Here is a 21,122-nt window from a genome sequence, read left to right as displayed (position 1 = left end):
CCCTGGAGGCCACAGTAAGACTTCATCCTGCTTTCACTATCACAACCTTAAAGCCAAAGACAAGTGAAGTTAAAACAAGCCACCATCATCTAATGCATAATGGTAAAAGCACTAATGAGATTAGGATGCCTCAGAAATGAACTGCAATCACCCCTCTTCCAACTCAGGACAGTAGGAATTAAATGACTGGAAACCCATGAACGCAATTCTGCTCTGAATGTGAAATCAGTCAGGGAGCTGTGAGTTAGATTCCTCTATGTCAGCATGTAGAAAAGAACTATCATGCCTAACAAAACAGAGCTGAACTTACCAAATAATCACATTGCAGGAAAAATTTTGCAACAAAACCACCAGTCTGTTGTTATGTAAGAAAACATTTCTTAGGCCTTTATTTACAAAAGCTTTAAAAACAAATACCCTCTGTTATGCAAATTACTTGTTTAAAAAGGACCGCCCAGTTACATCATCATAATTCAATGAGAAAAAGGTGTTTGATTTTTTGCTTTTAAGTACAAGATAAAACAGAGTAATTGGCGAACATGTGGAGATTTTTCTGCCATTGATTTCCGTGTCAAGCACACGTACGCGCGCACACGCACAGGCACACAATGTCACGCATTCCGTCATTCCAGGCTAGTAGTTAGCTATTCAATACCCAAAATCCTTCCTGCACAACTGCTCTGTATACATGCTATGCAGAGTTAAGAACATACTTTAGGGTCCTTGAAAACAATATATCTAAAATATATTGTAAGATATACTCAAAAATAAACTAGCATTACACTCCTCAGGTAACTTTATTAGCTGGAAGTTATTTATATTTTGTTGTCTTACAACAAATATCTTTAACATCTGTCTTTGTAACAACTACAAAAAGGCATGATTTAATTGTCCTTCTAATTCAATAATTCAATTAAATAGAATTTTTCAGATCTTTGGGGTTCATCTTCAACTAAACTGACTTACAAAAATCATGAAATCAAGTACATAATAAATATGACTTCATAAAAAATATCTGAGGTGTACATTACTAGGATAAAAGCCACAAGGTTAATCAAGGGAAATGTGCCATTGCAAGACTCCTACTTTTCCATTATCCTTCAATTCTCAGCTTAATGGCAAAAAGGCTAAAGTCATAGCTGTTCTTCTCCTGAAGGGTGTAAAGCTGTTTTTTCAAGCCTCTTTCCCCCATCACAGAGCAGTTTTAAAGCAGCAGGCCAACCAGCAGTTGACATGTGCAGTATGTGTTGAGAGATGACCAAACACTAGCAAAGTAAGAGCAATTACTATGATTCAGTAGTTTGTTTTGCTTGAACACACAGAGATTATGCAGCAAATAAGTCCCATTGTGTGGGTTGAGATACCAAGAAAATACAGCTTGAAGCTGCTGAACTTGGCAGATGATTGTTTTCTAGCTGAGGGCAAAAGAAAAAAAACAAAACAAACTTTAAATAAAACAGAGGATCTGAGTCAGAGTCGCTCTCTAAAGTGCAAATCTGATGGTCCACAATCTTGAATAGCTAAAACGCCTGCATACTGGAAAGAACAGACATGAAGGGGGAAGTTAATTATAATCAGAGCCAATTAATTTAGAGAAGGGAGGGGAAAGACAAAAACCTGGAAGAATGATGTAGGCAAGTTTACCAGAATATTCATTATGATTCAACTTTCCCCTTCTCTCTGCCACACTGATTCTATATATGCTTCTTTACAAATGGGCTTGTTAAGAGGCCAAAATGTAACCCAGAAAATTTTACGTATCAATATTAAGATCAAAATCTGTGATAGGAACAGTCAAGTTTAGTACATAGAAAGGCAGAAAAGAAAGTGTGCTGAGAAAGGGGGGAAAAAAGCCTTAATTGTCCAAGGGGTTCAACCAGAGATAAAACCTATATACAAGCATGTGGAAGTCAAAAAGATGGCCTTTCATTTCATGTCATGACTGTTTGTTGGCTTCTTCTTCATAAGCGTTTCCTGTGCCATTCTGTACATAAGATGACCCCGAACCAAGACCATATAAGTGGCCACAATATTTGGCATCGTCAATGTGATCTTCAAAGAACATCTAAAAAGTGAAGAGACATGAATTACTGCAAAAGAAAAGGTTTCGTTTCAAAAGAACTGTAGAAAGGCTTTAAAATTACTTTCTTTTTAAATATCAAATCCCAAGGTGCAAAAGATGATATAATTAGTATAATAAGAGACTTAATCTCAACACATTATCACAATGTGCTATATGACACAATTATTTAAATCTGTCAAGAAATACATTCAATCTTCCTGTGCACCTCTCCCAATTAAATGGCCAAATGCAATGTTTTCACAATTTTGTATTATTAGTCATCACTCATCTATCTGCAAGAGCAACAAAGACATTTCTCCATCTGATTTCTGTGGTGCTTCTTACAACAAGCATATGCTTAGCATCCATCATCAGTGCCCATTCCCTTACCTCCCCTCAGTGTGGAGTTTTCATCATACTCTGTCTCGGAATAGAGATGTGCTGATTTGTATTATATAGATTTGAGGGTGGGGAAGATGAGCACAAAACCAGAGTTTAGAGAAATGCAGAAAGATGCATTTTCAGTTCCTCACAGAGGAAGACTTAACTTAATGAGGAAGAGCAAAATTTTGTACCAAGACTGCATTTACATATTACAAGTCCAAATTACAAATGGAACCTTTCAGTGGAAGACAAAATAAAGGCCATAATATTCTGATACCCTGCCTTTCAGACAGGTTTTCAAGCAGAAAATCACAAATTATCTTGTCAAAATAGTAAGACACACATACACGAACATTTTTCACCCTAAAACCTTCCCAGCAATCCTGGACACTCCAGTGGTTCCCATTCTGAGTCATCATCAATACCAGAAATCTAAGACAGGCAGAAATATGCAGGGACAGAATGGATGCAATACACAATCTAAACATGCAGACCTGTATATACCACATAGGTCAAAACTTCTCCCTTCAAGCTTTGCTTTTAGCAGCACAGTCAGGATTGAAAATTCTGTACTGTAGGAATCAGAGACTGTAATTAAGCTTTGCAGCCCCAGCAGTTCCTAATGAAATAAAACAGGTAGGAAGAGCCTAAAATAACAACTCTACCCTTGTAGTACCATTATTTAAGTATTCCTGATGGAAAGAAAAGGATCAGTAATTTTTTTGGCTGGCATTCCAAGACCCAGCAAGCAAGCTGTATCTCTGTCACAGCAATTAGTGACAAAATTCTGTGCCTCAAAAAGCACTATAAAGTGAAGTCTTTTTACTCAGAAATACATTTTTAAACACTGAACTCTGATAAAAAGCTTTAAAAATCTACATTAAATTTATTTCTCTGTGCTTAGTACTGTGTTCTTATTCAGAAATGCTTTATTTGCAAAGAGTATTTAAGTACTGAATTCATTATCAGTCCATGTCTGTTGGCTTAATTAAGCAAGTGTGCTGCACTAAAAAAACCTCAGAGATTTCTACTTCTGGTAAAAGCTTATAGTAAATAAATTCAACCACCTAGTTTGCCATTAACACAAACTGCATCTCATTAAAGAAACTATCATGGGTTTGGACCTTTACTCTAGAAAACTAACTTGAAAGGCTGTATCTTAAGCATGATTATTATATGCTTCCCTTCATTTGCTTTGGATCTTCAAATTCAAGAGTGAGGTTTCCCAATATTAGGCAGACAGCAGGTAGCTGCACTGGCCTTGGATCATACCAGAAACATATTCCTTTTTATTGTATCTGCAGCCCATGACCTGCCTGACAACTGCAACTGTTCCAGCAGAAGCAGAACAGAGTGCTAGGATGAGCAAACCAGCCCAAACTATCATTCTTTATTATTCAGCTGCTGTGTCTCTAATATTTGTCACAATCTCGTGGTCATTTTCTCCTTCATACAGAAGGTTGGATTCCAGAAGGTAGACTTCAGCATATAGTACTTAACATGATTAAATGATGAGGTTTGATATTGCCATCTGTTTTGACATGGTAAATGACACTGAATTGCTGGAAGAATGCCATGTTCTGATGCACTGGCATTTGTTCAGTGCAACTGCTTTCCAGAAGAGGCCTGTTCAACATTTCATTGTTCTGCTAATGCAAAACATCCTAATGTTTTCCTGTTGTATGCAGACAAGTAGCAAGGAAATGTGAAGCCTGTAAGACCTGACTGCCTTTGCTGTAACCTTGAATTAACTACTGACCTTTAGAACCTTAGTTAAACTGAGCTTCACTCAATGGCAGGGAAAAAGAAATCCATGGAAATTCTCCAAAGCAGATTGGAAGTCATTATTTAATATACCTCTAGGCTGAAAGTTTAGCTAGAAGTGGTTCATCAAGACTCCTTCCCCACCTCTCAGCCTGCCACAAGCAGCAGTACACACCAGCTGGATGTTACACTGAGCAAAAGCTCTAAAAAAAAAAAATTTGACTTGAGTACAGTCACCCAAAAAGGAGTCTGGCTTCAGCAGTTCATAAATCCCTACAGCAGTCACCTAAAAAAAGGCACCCTGCAAAACAGGTGAGGAAAAAATACCCCGAAACAAAACTTCAGAAAAAATCCAGAAGTCAGGCCTAGGCTGGAATTGGGAAGAAATATTCACTCACAGCAGCAAAGCAAAGAGTCAGTAAGGCTGGTTCACACTTACTCAGGGCAAAATACAGGTGGTCTCATTTTTGTCAAGAAAGGATTGACCCCTGAAGCCCTTCAGAGACCTCCTTAAAATACCACAAACTTATTAGAATCAGCAATGCTGTGTGACTATCACAACACATTACTATCATGGAAATAAAAACAGTATGTCCACCTACTTCTCTCATTTTGAAAAAGGCCATTCCTGTGAGTAAAGAATCGGATCCTGCCTGATGCTGTGGTCCTATCCTTTCCAGCTCTAACTGCTCAGCCACTTCTTGTAACCCACCCTGGAAAACAAAACATTTTTGTTAAAGGCTGAAAAGTTAAATTAGAACACGGAACAGCTATATTTGGGAAAATCTGTTACACAGGCCATACAACCTTAGGCATATTTTAATATCTGCACAGTAGCTGAAACAGACATTATACTAGATAAATGCATACAAGAAGAATCAAAGTTTCCCTATCAAACAGTATTAATATTCTCTGTCAGTATTGACTAGATGAAGTAGTATGTGCAACCAACAAAACTAGTACTCCTTATGTTCCAGCTTCTCCAGTAACCAGATGTCATTACTTAACAATTCCTTTAAGGTGACTGTTGATACAATGCTTTAAAAGGACAGACTACAAGCCTGTAGAGAACACACACCAAAACTGCAAATCTATCTTCTCTAAAAGGTACAACTTCTCCAGTTTTGAAGTAAATTTTCTTTTCAATAAGCTTATGTGAAAAATTATCCCCTTAACTGCAAAGTGACTAAATAAACATCATTTTAGTGTCCTCTCCAAAACAGTAATAGCTTCTACATGTGAGAGCAAATCTGAGATATGCATCCTCCAAAAACAAAAACCCACAACACCTAGGAAAGCCTGTGTTCCTTTCTTGCTGGTTGGTGGGGATCTAGCTGCTATGTTGTTGACCACAACAACTGGAATCTAACAACATCCATCTTGCCATTTTCCTCCTAAAATCTGAATATCCTGGGTAGATCCCTTGACCTGAATTTGCTTTATGGAAAAACCAGCCTTCAGGACGATCTGGATTATTCTCTCCCCTTTCTCAAAAACCTCCTCTGCCATGTTCCCCCATACAATAATGTCATCTATGTACTGCAAGTCTTCTGGAGCCTCGCCCTTTTCCACTGCAGTCTGGATCGGTCCATGGCAAATGATGGGGGCTTTGTTCCCACTCCTGGGGCAGTTGGTCCCAGGTGTACTGGATGTTCCTCCAGGTGAAGGTAAACTGTGGCCTGCACTCTGCTGCCAAAGGAATGGGAAAAAAATGCATTAGCAATATCAGTGGTGGTACCACTTTGCTGCCTGGGACTCCAGTTCATACTGAAGTTCTAGCATATCCAGTATAGTGACACATAGTGGTGGTGTGACTTCATTCAGGCCATGACAGTCCACTGTCAATAGGCCATATAGGATTTTTAAAGGGCGAGCACATCTTGCTGACCACTCCCTGGCTCTCCAGTTCACGAATCATCTCATGGATGGAGGTCATGGAGTACCCGGTCAGTGCAGTTTTGTTGACAGTGCATTGCTGTGGTAGAGATTGGTACCTGCTGTTCTTTGACCCTCAGCAGTCCCAAAGCACAAGGGTCCTCTGAGAAAGGAGACAAGTTATTCAGCTGTCTAATTTCCTCTGTCTCCACTGTAGTTATCCCAAAAGCCCAACAATGCCCTTCTGGGTCCTGCAGTAATCTATGTCAAGGACACACAGAGTCTCTGTATGTCTCAATAGCGGAGACTCTGGTCCATAATGGTGGGGCATGGGACATCTCTCCAGTTTTCTCAAGTCTTTTGAATCTGTCTGGACAGTCTTTCCACACCAAGGAGCAGGTTGGTAAGGAGGAAAAGAGATGATCCTCCTATTACTGGAGTCTGTCACCCGAAGGACTGTTTTTTCTCATCCTTTCATTGACATCAATGCCAAGGAGCTGGTGAATGACAATGGTGTGCTCCATACAAACTTCTGCCACATGGATTGTGTACAATGGACCTTATCTGGATCTACAGGAGACTTCCTGTTATTTGAATCCTTACATATCATCTCCAGTACAACTAATTATCTCAGGTATCTTTTTCCATGCGTTGCATCTGCTTGGGCACACCACTAGATCATCCATGAGAGAATACCCTTCTCTCACACTTGACAGGAGTCAGCTCCAGAGGGTGAGAGTTTCTCTTCCCAAATCCCCATGAGGATGCCAGTTTCATATTGTAGGCCATGATATTTCAGCATTTCAGCCAGCTCATCCAGGGCTTTCATGACTGGTGGCTGGAATCTTTTCACTTAGCTCACCCAGAGATAGGAACTGAGTGATTATCTCTGGTCCTGCCTCTTCCTCCTTTTGTGAGAGCTCTACTTCCTCCTTATCCCTCACTATGCAAACTGATTCGGTCCTGGATTTCTTCTTCTGTGTGTGACTGTTACTGGCATGAGTTATTCTTCCAGTTCGGCTGCAGTTTGAGTGGTCACACCACCTGTTGATCTGCTTTCTTCCTCTTCCCCTAAGGGTTCTGTCTAGCACTGGATTGTGTCCAAAGAGTAGCCAGGGCCCAGCACACTTCAGTAAGTTGATTCTTCATGGAGTTGCCACAGCATTCTTCTTGCAAATATTCTGACACTTTATCAAGGTCCTGTAGTGATACTCTCAAAACATTGGAGGAGAGAATTTTCCCCAACAATGGTCCATTTTATTCCACATTCCATGCTACTCATGACTATCCTCCCTCAGACAGTTCTGATTAACCTTCCTAAAAATCTTTGTCCTGATTCTAGACACAGTGTTGACTGTACTGACTCAAAACATGGTGTAGACCATGTAGACTGAGACAAAGCTGACACAGGAGCAAGAACATGTTTTCCTTAACATCAAAAGGAAATTAAAAATTCTCAAAAGCTATTCTAACAGGCCTGAAGGAGAAAAGGGTAGTGAAAAGCTGGGGAAAGCTAACCTCCCCTGCTCTCCCCACAGACTAGGTATGATTAGGAATAGCCTCCCAGAGGTAGTGTCCAAGGTAAGTGTAGAAAAGTAGCGCTGAATATCCTAAATGATCCTCATTGCCCTTGATGTTATCATGTCATAAACATGACTCTGGTTCATGCAATCAACATACATCAACAATCCAATCCTGATCTTAAAAAGAGCACCCTCATGGGCACATAGTACATCTATAGAAACATATACAGGCTTAGGTAACACACTCACACAAACAGAGCAAACAACATTGTGACCATTGGCACACTTACACAATAGACACAAACAACATTGAGACCATTTGGCTCTGAATCTAATAGGACAAATGCTTAGATGAAATTTATTTCCAATCCACTCTGATCACACTGGGTGCCAAGTAAGGCTGTCATGGTTGGATTACTGCAGTTTAGGAATGGTATTCTCCAAGTAAGCATTTCCACTAAAACCACTCCAAACTACACTCACTCACTCACCCCTCTCCCTGCCCTTTCCTGTGGCAGACTGAAGAGGAGAATTGGAGGCACAAAAAGTGAAGATCACAGATTGAGATATGAGCCATTTACTGGAAAACAGCAGTGAGATAAGAAATGAAACAAACAGCAACAATACTACAGTGTGCAAGAGAAACCTTGCTCACCAACAGAAACACCTGATTGCTCCCTCCACCACACTTCCCTGACCTGGAAGCAAGCCCTTCCTCCATGCCCAGAAAATGATGTGAGGTGTCACAGAATAACCTCCATGTCCTAGCTATGCCCCATCTGGGGGCAGAAATCTACCCTGTCCTGAATGGAACCAGAACAGAAAATTAATTATTAGACTATTGAGATTCTCTTTCAGGTAAGAATTTTGCATTCCAGATAGGTATGCTTCACTCTTGGAGAAGGACAAATTCTTCCCAAATTTTCAGTGTCAACCTTCCAAGAAAAAGGCTACAGAATAATTTACATAATCACACCACCATGGTCAACAGCAAATCTACATCAAATTCTCATTTCACGAGACAGTCACAGATCTTATTGTTCTGTACAAAACCCTGAATTGAAAGCAAGTTTCCAACAAGGTCTACCAATTTAAATTACTTAGGATTGCCACTACTATCAAAAGGTTTGTAATTGTCTACATAAAAAGCCTTTTAGACTGTAAGCAAGAGTTGAACCTATAATACATTAATATCTCAAGTCAACTCTCAATCTGCATGCCAAGTCATAATAACAGACTGTAAATTCACAGGGTACTTAATTCCACAAAAAAAACCATCAAACAGATTTCCAGTTCTGAAGCCTGTTTCTCTTTCCAATGCCAAGAATCTTTTTTGAGTGTGTGGGGGCAGAGAGTGGGGGACCTACAGCAGATCAGTGACATACAAAAAAATAACTTAGACAAGTCAATAAAAGACAACTGCACAGCTGTTCAATTCACTGCAATTTAATAACGATCAAAGGTGACACACATTAGGAGACAGCACATGCATTTTTAGAGTTACAACACTAAATGTTTAGTAATTTGTTTCAGGCAACTTCTCTCAGTACAGTTCAAGTCCACCATCATTTCATCACTGGTAAATTTGGAGAGGTAAGATAGTCCATTTCCCTTCCCCTGCTGTCACTATCAGTCTGCAGATTAGGTGAGTGGATCAAAATTTACTGCAGGAAACCTGACCTACATATTCAGCTCTGAAAAAAGAAAAATCACCCTTGTTCTTATGGTTTGCCAAAATAAGACCTTGAAGGTTTTTCTTGTCTTCCAAAAAAATCTTAGTGTCTCTAAACAGTGCAGGTTACACACAATTATGCCTTAATTATGCCAGAAACTACAATACCCTCTTTCCCAAGCCCACTGGGAATGTCACCTCTGAATGGTGACATGGAACATCAATTTGTCACCTTTTACATGTCACTAAATTTGGAATATACATTCTGTTCTTGCAAAGTGTGTCACCAGATAGGCACCAGATGCTCTGCTTTGCTTCACTGGGAGTGTGAAAGTGAGGACTTTTTAGGGCGGGTTCCCCCCCACCCCTCATTTAAGACTCCTGAAATTTAGGAGCATTTAAATTTTAGTCCTGGCCTCTTTGGAGAAGAAGTGTTTCTAAGATGTTCCCTAATACACAGCCATTTGCCCAGATGATTATACCAGTAACAATTGTATTTGAACACAGGTAAGTATACTTTTCTTACTAACTGGAAGGGTGATCTACATTTTCAACATTAATTTGATTAACAAAGGATTCACACAATTTAATTTCCACAAAACTAGGCTACTACTCAAAGTGACACACTGCTAGTTCATCTCAGAAAGAAACAGAAGACTATAAACAGCTCACAGATCAGCAGTTCAGCACAATGAACTGGCAAGCCATTCCTTAGTTAGGATTTGATGTGATGTGCTCTCTTCTTACTGCAGGTTTTCATTAAGAAATCCTAGAGAATTAAATTACTTTCCATAAAAGCAACAAATCATCAATTACCTCAGATGAGTGATGCAGCTCACTCCAGCAGCAGTCCAGACTCTTAACAGCTCTTTGGCAAGGAAAGCTGTTAACAGTGTCTTTAGTATCTTTCTTTCACTTGCTGTCTTCCCCTTCACACACTTAGCTCCAGTTCCCACTTATTCTCCAGTCCAATAAGGTATCCAAATTTTATGCCTGATAGAGTAAGCCAATTAGCCCCGCTGGCCTGACATGATAGACTAGTTTCTAGTTCATTTTTTTTTCCTAGAAGTCACATCTTGTCCCTGAACATATGTTGTTGTTTATCTTTGCTTATTGGGCCATCTGAAACATCTTCACTTCATTTCTCTTCCCAAGACACTTCCACATCATCTTCTTGAAATTACCTCAGCCTAGATGACTGCAGTTCTTTAGTGGACTGCACAACGAGGAAATAAGAGTATATGAGACCCACCAATTCTTATGGCTAAGGAAATGAAGAATTAATTCCAACATGGGTTTATCATCTATCAACAAAGTACTGTAAATACAGTTTCAACATAGTATTTTTAACTGGTAAGCAGTTACAAAAATTGATTTGTGCTCTTGCCGGCTTCTCACAACACCTTTAATATTAAATATATAAAGCTTGAGACAACAATGCTTAATATGCACCATAAAAGCAAAAGCAGAGAATAAAAATAGAGAAAGTATTTTTAAGCATGACATACTCTGTCTCCAAATGCAAAATTTGTTCCAAACCATTAGCAGATTACTTACCTTCAGATTTTTGCAACTCTTCATAAGATATTTTACATCATAGATGACAGGAAAAAACAATCGCAGTATCTCAAAGAAGTCCAGCTCTTCCTCAGGTAAATTGGAGTTTGTCAGGATTTTGATTAGATAGCCAAAGTCATATCCACTGCAAATTAATAACAAAAACAATATAAGTAAGTGACTTAGAAGCATCTTTCTCACTTCAAGATTTCACTGCACTTTAACAGGAAAAACAACCTTCAGGACTTCACTGCACATTGACAGGATATTCTGCTTAAATCCAATGCAATAAAGACTAACTTCTATGAAAAAAAAAACTAAACTTCAATATAAACAGCCCCATTGCAGATTCCAGAGAAAACATTTTAATTTAGTCTGAAAGAGGACAAGTGAAGATGCAAAAAGATCTGCCTACAGTAGTTTCTCTAAATCCCAAAATGAGGTAGGGCTGCTGGGTCTTCATCTGATAACAAGGACTTCTTCCATAAAGACTCCTAAGCTGATTTCTTTCACATAGACTGGAGTTTCTCACTACAAATTGAGACAGACAGACACTTCTACAGTTCTTGAAATCCAAAAGATTAATGAGTTTCCAGAGCGAGTGCATGTTTATGCCTGGAGGCAAGTCAAACCCTCAGCAACAAAGAAGAGGAATTGTCTTTCAACTTCTCCAATTAAATCAGCACACAGACAACTACAAAGTTTAATAGCTTGTAGACTATTACTCTTTCTGGAGGCAATGACAGAGTAAGCTGGAAAAATTTTTGTGTGTACATGTAAGTCTGCAGGAGGCAGAAAGGTAACTAAGCAGTGCTTATTTGTTAGAAGAAATGGTGGTATTGTAGTGAGCACATGGTAGAGAGAAGAGTTTGGGAAGGCTTCCTCCTCCATAGCGTGACTGAATGAAGAGGACACAGGAATGAGGTGTGGCAGTAACGGGGAAACCTCGTACTTTTACAAATAGTTATGAGAGGAAACAAGAGGGTTAAGTACAGGAAAGACAGATATCAGGTATTAAAGCAAGCCTGAACTCCATAACAAAAAGCAGTGATGACAAGTTATGCTTTTTTTAGGAGGGCAGCAATTACAAACCAGATTATTGATGACCTGACCATGAAACTCACCTGTTCTGATCTCTTATACTCGCAGGACGGCTATGCATGAAACTAAATGGAAGAGTGATTTCTTTCTCTTCCATGTTTGCACTGAACCAGATCAGTTCCTAGATTTTACTGATATACAATTTAAAATATGCCTGTACTAACAAAGAAGATGAAAACACACCACAGGGCTGCCTCTACTGAAGGCTTTATCAGTTTTGCTATTTAAGGAACTTTAGTGTAGGGTGAGGGACTATTCAAGTGATCAGGTGGCCACCACAGACTCTAAATTTCCAGTTTAAGACTTTGTGTTCATTCCTGATTACACGAGGGTCATACTCAAAACCAAGAATTTTTTCAATTTGGTAAATACTGGCCAGGATCTTTAACTGTGAGATAACCAATAGAGAAGACAAATCAGTTAAGAGCACTATACCACTGATCCTGCAGATGTTTAGGATCCACAAAAAGCAGTGACATCTGTAGGCTCAAAGCTTCAGCTTGCACACTCAATGTAAATAAGTTTACTTTTTGAACCATTTTTATACAATAAGATTATCTCTGACATCGTTATACTATGAGTTTCTAGACAGAGGGTAGAAAAACCTTCAACATACTGGGGGTAAATGGATTGTTTGCTACAAGTCCATTAATACAAGATATAAAATACCTACAGACTATTGCAGCTCTCCCATGGGAGTTTCCAGTGCTCTAAGCAGAAATTTTATGTTGAACAAATCCTGCACTGCATCTGGTACTTTGAAGCTGTACTGGCCACCCTCCAGTCTCCACAGCAACAGCCACTGGCCAGGGAGCAAAGGAGCCAAAGATAAAGAAGGATTTCAGTTGACTCTTACAAAGTAAAAACTGTAGTAAACTTGGTAAAACAGTAGCTTGGAAGTCTAATTTTATTAGATCATTTGAAGAGGGAGGGAGGGAAGTGGTGGGAAAGCCCATATCAGCATAAAGCCCTCTAAAGAAGAAAAGAAAAAGTCACATTAACAAAAAAGGCTGATCAAAAAGATGCAAAAAACACTATTCAGGATTATGGAGACTTACTCCTTCAGAGTCTACAGTTTATTAACTCAATGAATTTCTGACATTGATCATCCTCAAGGGTCAAATGTAACAAGTCATATTAAAGTGAAAGAAACCATATTTGTGCTACTCCTCTTCAAAAAAATGTTTGACTTATCTTCAAAAAAAAGAAGTGTATTCATAAAATAATGGAAAACAGATGCCCTCAAACACTTCTAATTTCTTTAAAGTAGGAAGTATTTAAAGAAAAGTCAACATTCCTTTACTATTCATATTGAGAGGGAGCAGGCTATTAAAAATAGTAATTTTGATTGAGAATTACACATTTTTTTCACTTAGAGATTGTAGCAGATCCAAGCTTACAGACATAAAAACTGTCACTCTAATTTAAGACTAAGATAGATCCACTAAAACAAATTTTGAGTGGCCACTGCTGAATGCTAAGAGAAGGCTAAATAAGTCCATGGTGAGCAATTATGCAATTACCTGCTCATTAAAGAAGTTTTCTTCTAATCCTGTAACAGTGATTAGTGGTTGGTTTATACCCTGAAGCACACAGACTTCCTTGCCTGAAAAACCTTGCACCATTTCTAATATAATCACCTGAAATTGTTTAGCACAGCAAGCCACAATCTGTGGAGCTATACAACACAAGCACTCACTCTTACAGACATTTGTTTTGTTTTTTTCACTGAACATGGACAGCTCTAGGCAAAAGGACAAGAGTAGACATCAAACATGCCTCCATTTCTTTCCCTTACTATCAAGATAGAAGTCAGATAGCCAATTAACAACGAATTCTACTCAATCACCAAACCTCTGAAATAAATCAAAACGTGCAAGAGCTGAGAAAGCTTTAGTTCATTTTATGATGCTAACAGAAATGAGCCAACAGATTAAATTTTACTAAAATCAGTTAGACACAAATGATTATTGAAACACATTAGCTTGGAACTTTGCAGTATCCCAAGAACACCTGGTTCTTTTATTTTCCAAAAAGCATGTTTTCACAGACCCTCCAAAGGTAGACAAAGGAGGTTGCACAGAAGTGAACACTCAAAGCTTCAGCAGCACAGACAGTTGAACATCCACAAAATCAGCATTTGAGCTGCTCCTTCCTAACTTGCTAGACTGTCAAGCACTCACAGCTCTCTTGACTGTGATAAAAAAAAAATCACAAATTCAGGGCTTCCTCCTTCTCTCTCATTAACTCAAATACATTTTAACACACACACACACAAGATTTGATGAAGTTGTCTATGAAGTTGCAATACACAAGAATTGGTGACAGTGCAAATATTTCTTCACTCATATCTGAGAGAACTTCATATCCAGAGATTTGCCAACATGTCAGGATGCCAAGGCAGCTACATCAAATGTGGAGATAAAAAGCACACAAAGAGAACTATTTGAGAAGTGAAGAGCTTGCAAATAAACTGCATAAAAGTTTGAGGAAATCAAATACTAGAAAATGAAAACCAAACCATATCTTCATACTCTGAGAAAGGAGTAATTAAATTCTCCCACTTACTATGGGACTCAAATTTGAAGAGCAAGTAGTACTTTAAGCATTTTAAGGTAACAGAGGCAATAGGAGAGTCAGCAACTACCAAGCACAGCTTTATCAGTTGTCAAAGAACTACTGCATGGAGAGCCTAAATGGAACAAATTTTCAACTGAGCATCCTGCTGTGTAAGTTTCCACTGATAGAACATAATCACAATCAAAGATGTATTTAGAAACAACTGTTCACTATTCTTTGTGGCATGTTTTATATGACCCATGCTCATTTACAGCTTTGCATAATTTTGGTTTCCTCAGAACTTACTCCAAGGTTTTGTGCTCAAAATAGTATCAAGGTCTAAAAAAGCACAAAAGCTTTAAACACTCTAATAATCAGTGTCTGACAAACATATGCTGAACAACTGTCTTAAGAGGATTTCTAAAGACACTTTCAGTGAAATCCACAACAGAAATTCATTTTAGCACAGATGAAACTGGACTTCTATTAATAAAGCCATTTCAAAAACCCTTCATAAGCTGCACCAGTAAAAAATGGCATTATTGCACATGGCTTGCACTACACTTTGACCAGCCCATTAGTCAGGAATTACACACACTAAATATAATTACGCTCTAGAAAGAATCCCTAAAGTAGAAATTGCTCAGGTATACCTTATACCAGGCCCTTAGTCACCAGGCAATATTGGAAAAACACCAGTCTGAGGCTGAAGCTGCTTCTGTGTGGCATCCTCTGCTGAGTTACATGCATAACCTGCCCCCTCTTCTCTTGAACCATCCCAGTCATATTACTGTAGTCAAGTGTAAATCATAAATATACACATAAGAGCCCATAATACTGTGCCTAGGAAGTTGAAAAAAACTCTAATTTGGCTTTTGTAGTTATTTTGACCCAATTTAAAGCATTCTTGTTACAGTATTCTTCCCCAAGCTGCTACTCTAGAAACAAGATAGCAAGAGTAAGATTATTTTAGAGTCCTATTGTGAGTTGAAACAGCTGGTAAGTGAAAGATGGAAGTGACAACTGTGCTCAGAGGATTCTTCTTTATTTAACTGTCTTTTTTTTTAAAACCTTTCTGCTTTGGAAACTCAGCCTAGCACTTCTTTGTACAAAACAAATCAAAACCACGACTTCTGCAAAAATGTTACATGCACCCTTCTACTACTGTTACACATTTCTTGCCAAAACAATTCTTATTTTCGACTTTGTTTATTGTATAAATACTTCTCTAATTCCATGTGACTTCTTCTTTTCCAACTATTAATACTTATGGACAAAGAATTTTTTATTCTAATTTCATCATTTACATACCACCCATCAACACAACATGAGAGATACACATTTTAGCTGAGACTGGTTTGCTTACAGTCTTATTCATTTGCTTTACCTTGCTGACTTCCTCAGAAGCCAGAATTTAAGACACCAACTCAAGGGCATTACATAGCAATAAGCCTTTAAAGACACTGTTGCTTGCAAAAATTCCAAAATGCAGTTAGCTAAACAACTACTGTGTATGTTTTTAAAGTGTTAAATCCTATTAACACTCAAAAATCTTTTGTATTATGACAGACTCATGGAGATTTCGGATTCAGATTTCTATTTCTACTTGAGAGATGATGGAAAAAGTAGCAAAATATATGTGTAAAACTGATGAAGGATCTCCTTCCAAACTGAGTAATTTCATCTGCTCAGATTAGCAGGAGATTTACAACAAATTTAAGAGTGCTTTATAGACCTCTTTACTGATAATTCTCTCCTATAAACAGACAATATTTCCTCAAGGATTGCTCAGAAATAGTTTGCTTTTAGTAATGTTTCTGTTATTACTTGCACGTGTACAGCTCCACCTGCTGGTTTAGCAGTTTCGTGTTTTTCAGCCTCTCGGTTTTCTGGTTACTGCATAAACACCCAAGCTAAAAACATCAGTACAACCCCTGTATTCTTCAACACCAATACCCCTCTATTCTTCCAATACAAAATGATGTTAGAGGTGTTACAGCAGAAATATTTCCTCAGTCTTACCGACCAAGATATGGGCTACATACACAGCATTTAAACTCAAGGGATGTGAAATCCAAGTTCTAGAACTCAAACACCCATCAGATGTTGGAACCTCAAACACTTAACATGCAGAATTTACCTATGAAAGGAAAGCCACTTGACTCCTTCGCACAGTACAACTCCTGATGTCATGAGCAGTTCTGCAAAGTACTGTGTCTCGATTCCTTCTTCTTCGTGCTTTTTAAACTGGATACCAGATGTCGTCAACAGCTCGATAGAGTCCTGAGCATACATATCTTCTCTAAAAACAGAGAGGAAAAGTAAATTTCCAAAACCTACAAGCCTCAATGAGGTAACATTTCTTTTGTGCTATTCATTCCACAGACTAGGAACAATTCAACTTTCTTCTAGGTTAATTACAAAACCAACCATTTTTCGAAGTTTTTTTTTTTAACTTTCATTGTCACTTTTTTTTAACCTTCATTATCATTTTACCATTCCCAGCACCTCCATTCTTACCATCTTCATAAAAAATTTAGTTCCTGCTCCTTTTCCTTTTATAGGTGGTTACCTATAACAACCCTTTTGCAAGGCTACAGATGAAAGTGCATCTGTAGAACTTATCTGGTAAAATATCAGTATAAATCACTTGAATTGTGACAAATTAAATGTAACAGTTGAAGCAGTAACACATTACATTGCAGAAATATGAGAAATACAATCCAGATCGCAGTACTGAATTAGTTCTGTAGAAAATATTTCTCAGAAGTTTTTTGCGATTTAAGCTTATGCAAATGTTTAGACATCTGTTCATAAGAACTTTTTTTTTCAGTAAAACTGGAAATGGAGTACTTACTCAATTTAGCAAAACCTTAGAATTCAGAGATCCTAACTTTTTCTGTCTAAACTCTTTCTTTCTAAACAATCTGTTTTAACTTTAAAAGCCTATTTTGGACCTAAAATTTAAGAGGATGAAATAAAAATTCCTCTACTTTTTTTTTACCCCCTCCTACCTCTGTGTTTATTCCCTCTAATACCACCTTTTTTTTTTTTGGCAATGTGTTAAGAATTTCATGCTGAAATTCATGCTTTGGAGCTTATTTTCTCCCTTAAGTTTTATCTGTATCATCATTACAAAAACATGGAATGGTTAAATGAAGAAAAAAAAAAGTAAGCATGTAAGTACATTCATTTTACTGTCCACAACATACTATTCCACTAAGTTCCTTCAGTGTACAGTTTCAAATTTTAATAAAAAACAATCAAAACAAAAACACAAGAAAACCTAGACAAGACAACCAATATATCAAACTTGACTATTAGATTCAGTCATAGACTTGTATTCCTTATTCCTAAGAGCAAGTCATCATTCTTTAAAACATAGACACACAACCTCAAGATGTGATACAACTTTGTTCCTCACTCCCACACAGCTGCTCTTTGGTTCTCCAGCTTTGAGGCATCAGCTCCTCAACACCTGTCTATCTCCATAGCACATAAAAGAACCAATCCAAAACAAATGCACCATTTAACAAAAAAGGGGTTTCATTCTAGTTGCTGCACTGTACTAATCAGGTGCATAGTATGATTAGAGAAATATTTATGCTCTTTAAAAGCACACTAAAACAAGACCTGGCTGGAACCACACACACAAAAAAATTACCTTCTAGGAATAACAAACAGCTGTTTTGCTTTAGGAGGAGAACACTTGGCACAGTGCCACTTCCCAAAAGGATGTTTAGAAACAGACAAATAAGTAAGATGTAAAAAACAATATATATAAATATATATATATATATATATATATATGAATTTCTCATGCAGTACTTACCAAGTTTATATTTTTCTGTAACCCCCACCATCAACTAGTAACAAGGTAATTTGGTGACTACCTGTATTTTGCCTTACTAAGCTGTCTTATCTCTGCAGCATCTGGCACTTATAGATGGAAAGCTACTTTTGGTTTCAGTTGTTTGATATTAAGTAGACCTCTGAAGGTCAGAAAATAAATGAAGTGTAGCATAGGCCCTTCTTCATAGATCACAGTCTGGAAGTTATTAATTCCTTTTTCTCCCATAATTAGTAGGATTAGTATAGTCTCCTATTTAAGAAAATGGGTGACTTTCATCCCACGTTCACATGGCCAGGTAAGTTCAGAGATACCAAAACATTAAATCTGTGCTTACTTTTCCTTCAGGAGACAATTCACACAAGACTAAATAGAGCATGTCATTGCTCAGATCAAGCTGATGTGTGATCCACACCACTGCTTGTTTAGAAGAGCACAGAGATCAAGATAGGCAGCAGAGGTTTTCCTCCTGCGAACCCCAACTACTTTGAAAACAAGTCTTTTCATCTGCAGAAAAAATAAAGGTCTGATCTCTAAGCCTTCTTTGTGGGCTGTGAATTTAACTCATGAAGTTGTCCAGTTCTCAACTTGTAACACAACTGCCAAAAACCCCAAGGCTTAAATGTGTGAAAAGCGTTTGTACTGATATTCAATTCAGTAGATAATCAACATGTGAAAATCTATCAGACCAAGTAACCAATTACCTTTACTTCAGAAAAATCAAAATTAAGATACTAGTAACTTCATCCACCACCAGCTAAAGATGTAATTGGAGCACCAGATAAGCTTTTGATCCCCCTGAAAAAGTGAGGTTTATGCTTAAAAAATTTTATCACTGATAAAAATCCCATTTTGAAATAAAGCTCATGGTATTACTCCAATATAGTAAAAGTCAGCTTGCTTTTTAACCAACAAAATAGACAAAATAACTCAGAATGATAGTATTTGACATACTTTTTTAGTCACTTTTTTTTTCAAGTGTTGGTATTTTCCATTTAAAGTATGTAAAGAAACAATATGTGATTTCTATAACAAGTAGTAGGAGTTAAACTAAGTTAAGGAAGAAACACTCTGAAATGCTAAACATGAAAACACAGAGCTAACTCTTACGCCAAGTATAAAATGCCTTCCATAATTTTTTTTAAACTGCTTAGCATTTTTGACCAAATTACCAACAGTAAGACAGACTACACAGAAATGAGGGAAGAAAGCATGTTTGGCTGACAAAAGTTTTCCTTACATGAGTAATTATGGTATTCCATTATTACAATCAGATAGATAATGAAGTTGCTACAGTATTTATACATTTTCAGTAAGTCACAAACATACGTTTAGCAGCACAGATCGAATACTTACGTTAAGTTAAATTTAAAATTAAATTGCCAAGTTGAAGTTCCTGGAGGGTATTCTCCTTGCTCATTCATAAACGTCAGTCCTAGCTGAATTATTTTTAGCAAGTCGACATTGCAGCGTAAGAGTTGGTACTGATAGTCTGCGTTGCTTCTGAATTCTCCAATAGGCCTTGCAACTACTCCTGGGAATTCTGTGTCCTGCAAGAGCAGAATTTAAACTTGAACACACACACACCATATAGATCTAATTACATCATAGCTGAAGAGTACTGTGCGTAAAACTAACTTTTAAAAAGATAAAAGATTAGGATCCAGATGTTCATGCAGCTCTAATTCAACATTAAGACTTCCTTATGCTTTCAATTTAAAAGGATGAGCAAGTTTACTGACCTCAGCTGAAGTCACGATTTTTGCAGTAACTTGCTAGACAGACATCGAGCACCCACTTACCATAGCTACATAGTTATACTTCCGTATAACTTGACGAATTTTCTTCATCTCCTCATCCAAGTTACAAGCCCAAACTTCACAGATTCTTTGGCTATGATCTACGGTAGCTGCTGGCATAGTGGGGGGCTTTAGAGACCATACATCAAAAGTTACACTTGACCGAGGATTGGTTTCATAAAGAGGACCTCAACTGTTTATTTTTTTAGCCTAAGAGAGAAAGAAAGCAAAGCAAGAAAGTATAAGTTTTTACTCTCAGTTTATCTGAAGAAAAAAAAAAGGCTTTAGCACGACATCCACGCTTTATCCTCGTAGTTTCACAAAAGCAGGACAACATTGCCACCATATGCACAGGAATTTCGGCTCCGCGAACTCAGATTACCATCAGATACTAAACCCCTGCAGTTTCGTTAGCGACTGTTTCCCGCACAAGGGCGGCAAGGCGCACTAGTGACACGGATACCGGAGACACCCGGCTCCCCAGGCGCTCCTGCCCCGCGGCTCGGCGGGGCGCGTTCCTGCGGATCCCTGGGCTGCGTGCAGCAGGGAACGGAGCGGCAGAACAGAGTCACGCCCAACGCGGGGTGCCGCGGGCGGCTTCGCGAGGCGGAAGCAGCTCCCCCGGCTCCCAAGGGCCGCGCTAACCCAGCGAGCGGCGCGCGGAGACCGACACACGGCGGGCCGGGTTCCCGCGCGCGTGAAAGGCCCCGGGAGCACCCGGAGGGTCTGCAGAGCCCGGGGGTCCCGCAGGGCTCCGCTCCGGTGCCGGTGTCCCCGCCCGGTGCCCGCGGCGCCGCCCCCGCTCACCGCTCGCGCTCCGGCCGGGCCGCGGCGGGTCTGGGAGGCCCCGCGCGGCCCCCGCGAGCCGCAGGAAGCGCTGCTGCCCCCGGCGCCGCCGCCGCGCGCACAAAGCCATTACATCATCGCCGCGCGCCGCGGCCTTTCCCCCCTTCCCTCTGGCCAATCGCCGGCCGCG

General features: G+C 38.9%; 1 protein-coding gene across 3 annotated transcripts; it reads right to left on the bottom strand.

Moving 5' to 3' along the window:
* Positions 1 to 358: 358 nt before the first annotated feature.
* On the bottom strand, positions 359 to 21,094 carry CNOT7 (CCR4-NOT transcription complex subunit 7). 3 transcript variants are annotated; one of them, XM_071432298.1, is made up of 7 exons: positions 20,954 to 21,091; positions 20,150 to 20,356; positions 19,704 to 19,897; positions 16,638 to 16,799; positions 10,838 to 10,982; positions 4,813 to 4,923; positions 359 to 2,065 (listed from the first exon to the last, which is right to left on the bottom strand). In XM_071432298.1, exons 2-7 carry the CDS (start codon positions 20,264 to 20,266, stop codon positions 1,937 to 1,939), a joined length of 858 nt encoding a protein of 285 aa, XP_071288399.1. In that variant the 5' UTR covers positions 20,267 to 20,356; positions 20,954 to 21,091; the 3' UTR covers positions 359 to 1,936. The 3 variants fall into 3 exon arrangements, with proteins under 3 accessions (XP_071288399.1, XP_071288400.1, XP_071288401.1); XM_071432299.1 differs by lacking the exon at positions 20,954 to 21,091 and adding an exon at positions 20,529 to 20,783; XM_071432300.1 differs by lacking the exon at positions 4,813 to 4,923 and having other exon boundaries at positions 20,954 to 21,094.
* Positions 21,095 to 21,122: the final 28 nt, after the last annotated feature.

This window comes from Agelaius tricolor, unplaced genomic scaffold, assembly GCF_023055355.1.
Source record: "Agelaius tricolor isolate 1412-34295 unplaced genomic scaffold, bAgeTri1.0.p SCAF_8, whole genome shotgun sequence".
Taxonomy (NCBI): Eukaryota; Metazoa; Chordata; class Aves; order Passeriformes; family Icteridae; genus Agelaius; species Agelaius tricolor.
This window is presented reverse-complemented; position numbering and strand designations above follow the sequence as displayed.